At 54.0% G+C, this 1,460-nt stretch overlaps 1 protein-coding gene across 1 annotated transcript; it reads right to left on the bottom strand.

Annotated features, from left to right (window-relative positions):
- Positions 1-601: 601 nt before the first annotated feature.
- EMH_0087070 (uncharacterized protein) lies at positions 602-1,316 on the bottom strand (the record flags this gene model as incomplete). Its single annotated transcript, XM_038022913.1, has 2 exons — positions 602-657; positions 821-1,316. The coding sequence occupies 2 exons, from the start codon at positions 1,314-1,316 to the stop codon at positions 602-604; spliced, it is 552 nt and encodes a 183-aa protein (XP_037878767.1).
- Positions 1,317-1,460: the final 144 nt, after the last annotated feature.

The raw sequence follows: 1,460 nt of genomic DNA, 5'->3' as shown, positions 1-1,460 counted from the left end.
CAGGAGCAGCAGCAGCGGCAGAAGCAAACGAACTATCACCCTCCAAACGAACTATCACCCTGTGTCCTGTTCTGCTGCGTTGCTGTAGTGTTGATGTGTTGCATGCCAGCTTCTGTATGTACACCGTAGCATCTGTACGTGCTCCGTTGCATCTGTCTGTACACCGTGGCATTTGCCTGTACACCGTAGCACTTGTCTGTACACTGCAGTGTTACTACGTCTATACAGACGGGCATTTTACTGTACACCGTGCAAGCTGTGCGTACACCCGAATATCTCTCTGTACACCGTAGCGTATGTCTGTACACTGTAGCAACTGACTGTACACCGCAATGCTCATGTTTCCACCGTAGTACGTCTGCACCGTGTAGCAGCTGCGTATACACCCGAGCATCTCTCTGTACACCGCAATATCTATCTGTACACCGTAGCACCTGTCTGTACACAGCAGCATCTGCTTGTACACCTTTGCATCTATCTATACACCGGAGCATCGGTCTGTACACCGGAGCAACTGTGTGCGTCTCACTGTTGTCTTACCCGCATTTTCCCGCTAGCCAGAAGAGACAAAGTTGGGGTTTGTACTGATTGCTTGCAGTCCTCAGTTCAGCCTCTCCGTGTGCGAATCTGCAATCTGCTGCTGTACACTGCCCCCTCCTAAAGGAGACACAAAGCCTCGTCTTCCTCAGGTTTAGGGGCTGTCTTATCTCACTCTGTGCATGCGCATAACTGCAAAGGTGCCCATATATACATACACCCCTCTCAAAGAAATGGCACATCTTTGTTTTATAAAACCCCTCGCCCCCTCCTCTCCCCTCACCGGGGGATTGAGACGCACATACACCCTGATCGTTATCAACTCCGTCACCCTCAAACCCTAAACCCTCAGAATCACCACTACCCCAGCTGCAACTCGCACCACCGCTGCTGCTCCTGCTACGTGCGCATCCACTTCTGCTGCTCACACTGCTGCTGATACCCACGCTGCTGCTGTTGCTGCTACGGTCGCCCCCACGGCTGCTGTCGCTATGCAAGCGCACGTCCGACCCCCTTACGGGAATTTCCTCTTCGCCCTTACCCTGAGGGCAGCTGCTGCTCTCCCCCTTCCTCTCCTGCTTCGCTGCAGCCCCTTGCCGCTTCCCCTCCACTGCAGCAGCAGCATCAGCAGCAGCAGCAGCTGCTGCTGCTGCTGCTACAACTACTGCTGCAACAGGAGTCGTCTGATCCTTAGACGCATCAGCAGAGAGGGGGGCAGCCAGAGAGGCCCACTGGGAGTCGGCGCAGCTCCCCTCAACTGTACGCACAACGAGCATCATAAAAAACGAAACGCGAACAAAAAAGAAACAAGAACGTACACTCGAGAGCCTGACCAAGGCAACAACATACACTTCTGGGAAGAAACCCGTGCTGACAGCGCAGAAGCGGCAACAGCAGCAAGCACAGCAAAAGCAGCACCAGCA

Source organism: Eimeria mitis, genomic scaffold (assembly GCF_000499745.2).
Source record: "Eimeria mitis Houghton genomic scaffold, Emh_scaff6327, whole genome shotgun sequence".
Classification (NCBI taxonomy): domain Eukaryota; phylum Apicomplexa; class Conoidasida; order Eucoccidiorida; family Eimeriidae; genus Eimeria; species Eimeria mitis.
Note: the sequence above shows the minus strand (reverse complement) of the source record. Positions and strands in the feature narration are given on the sequence as shown.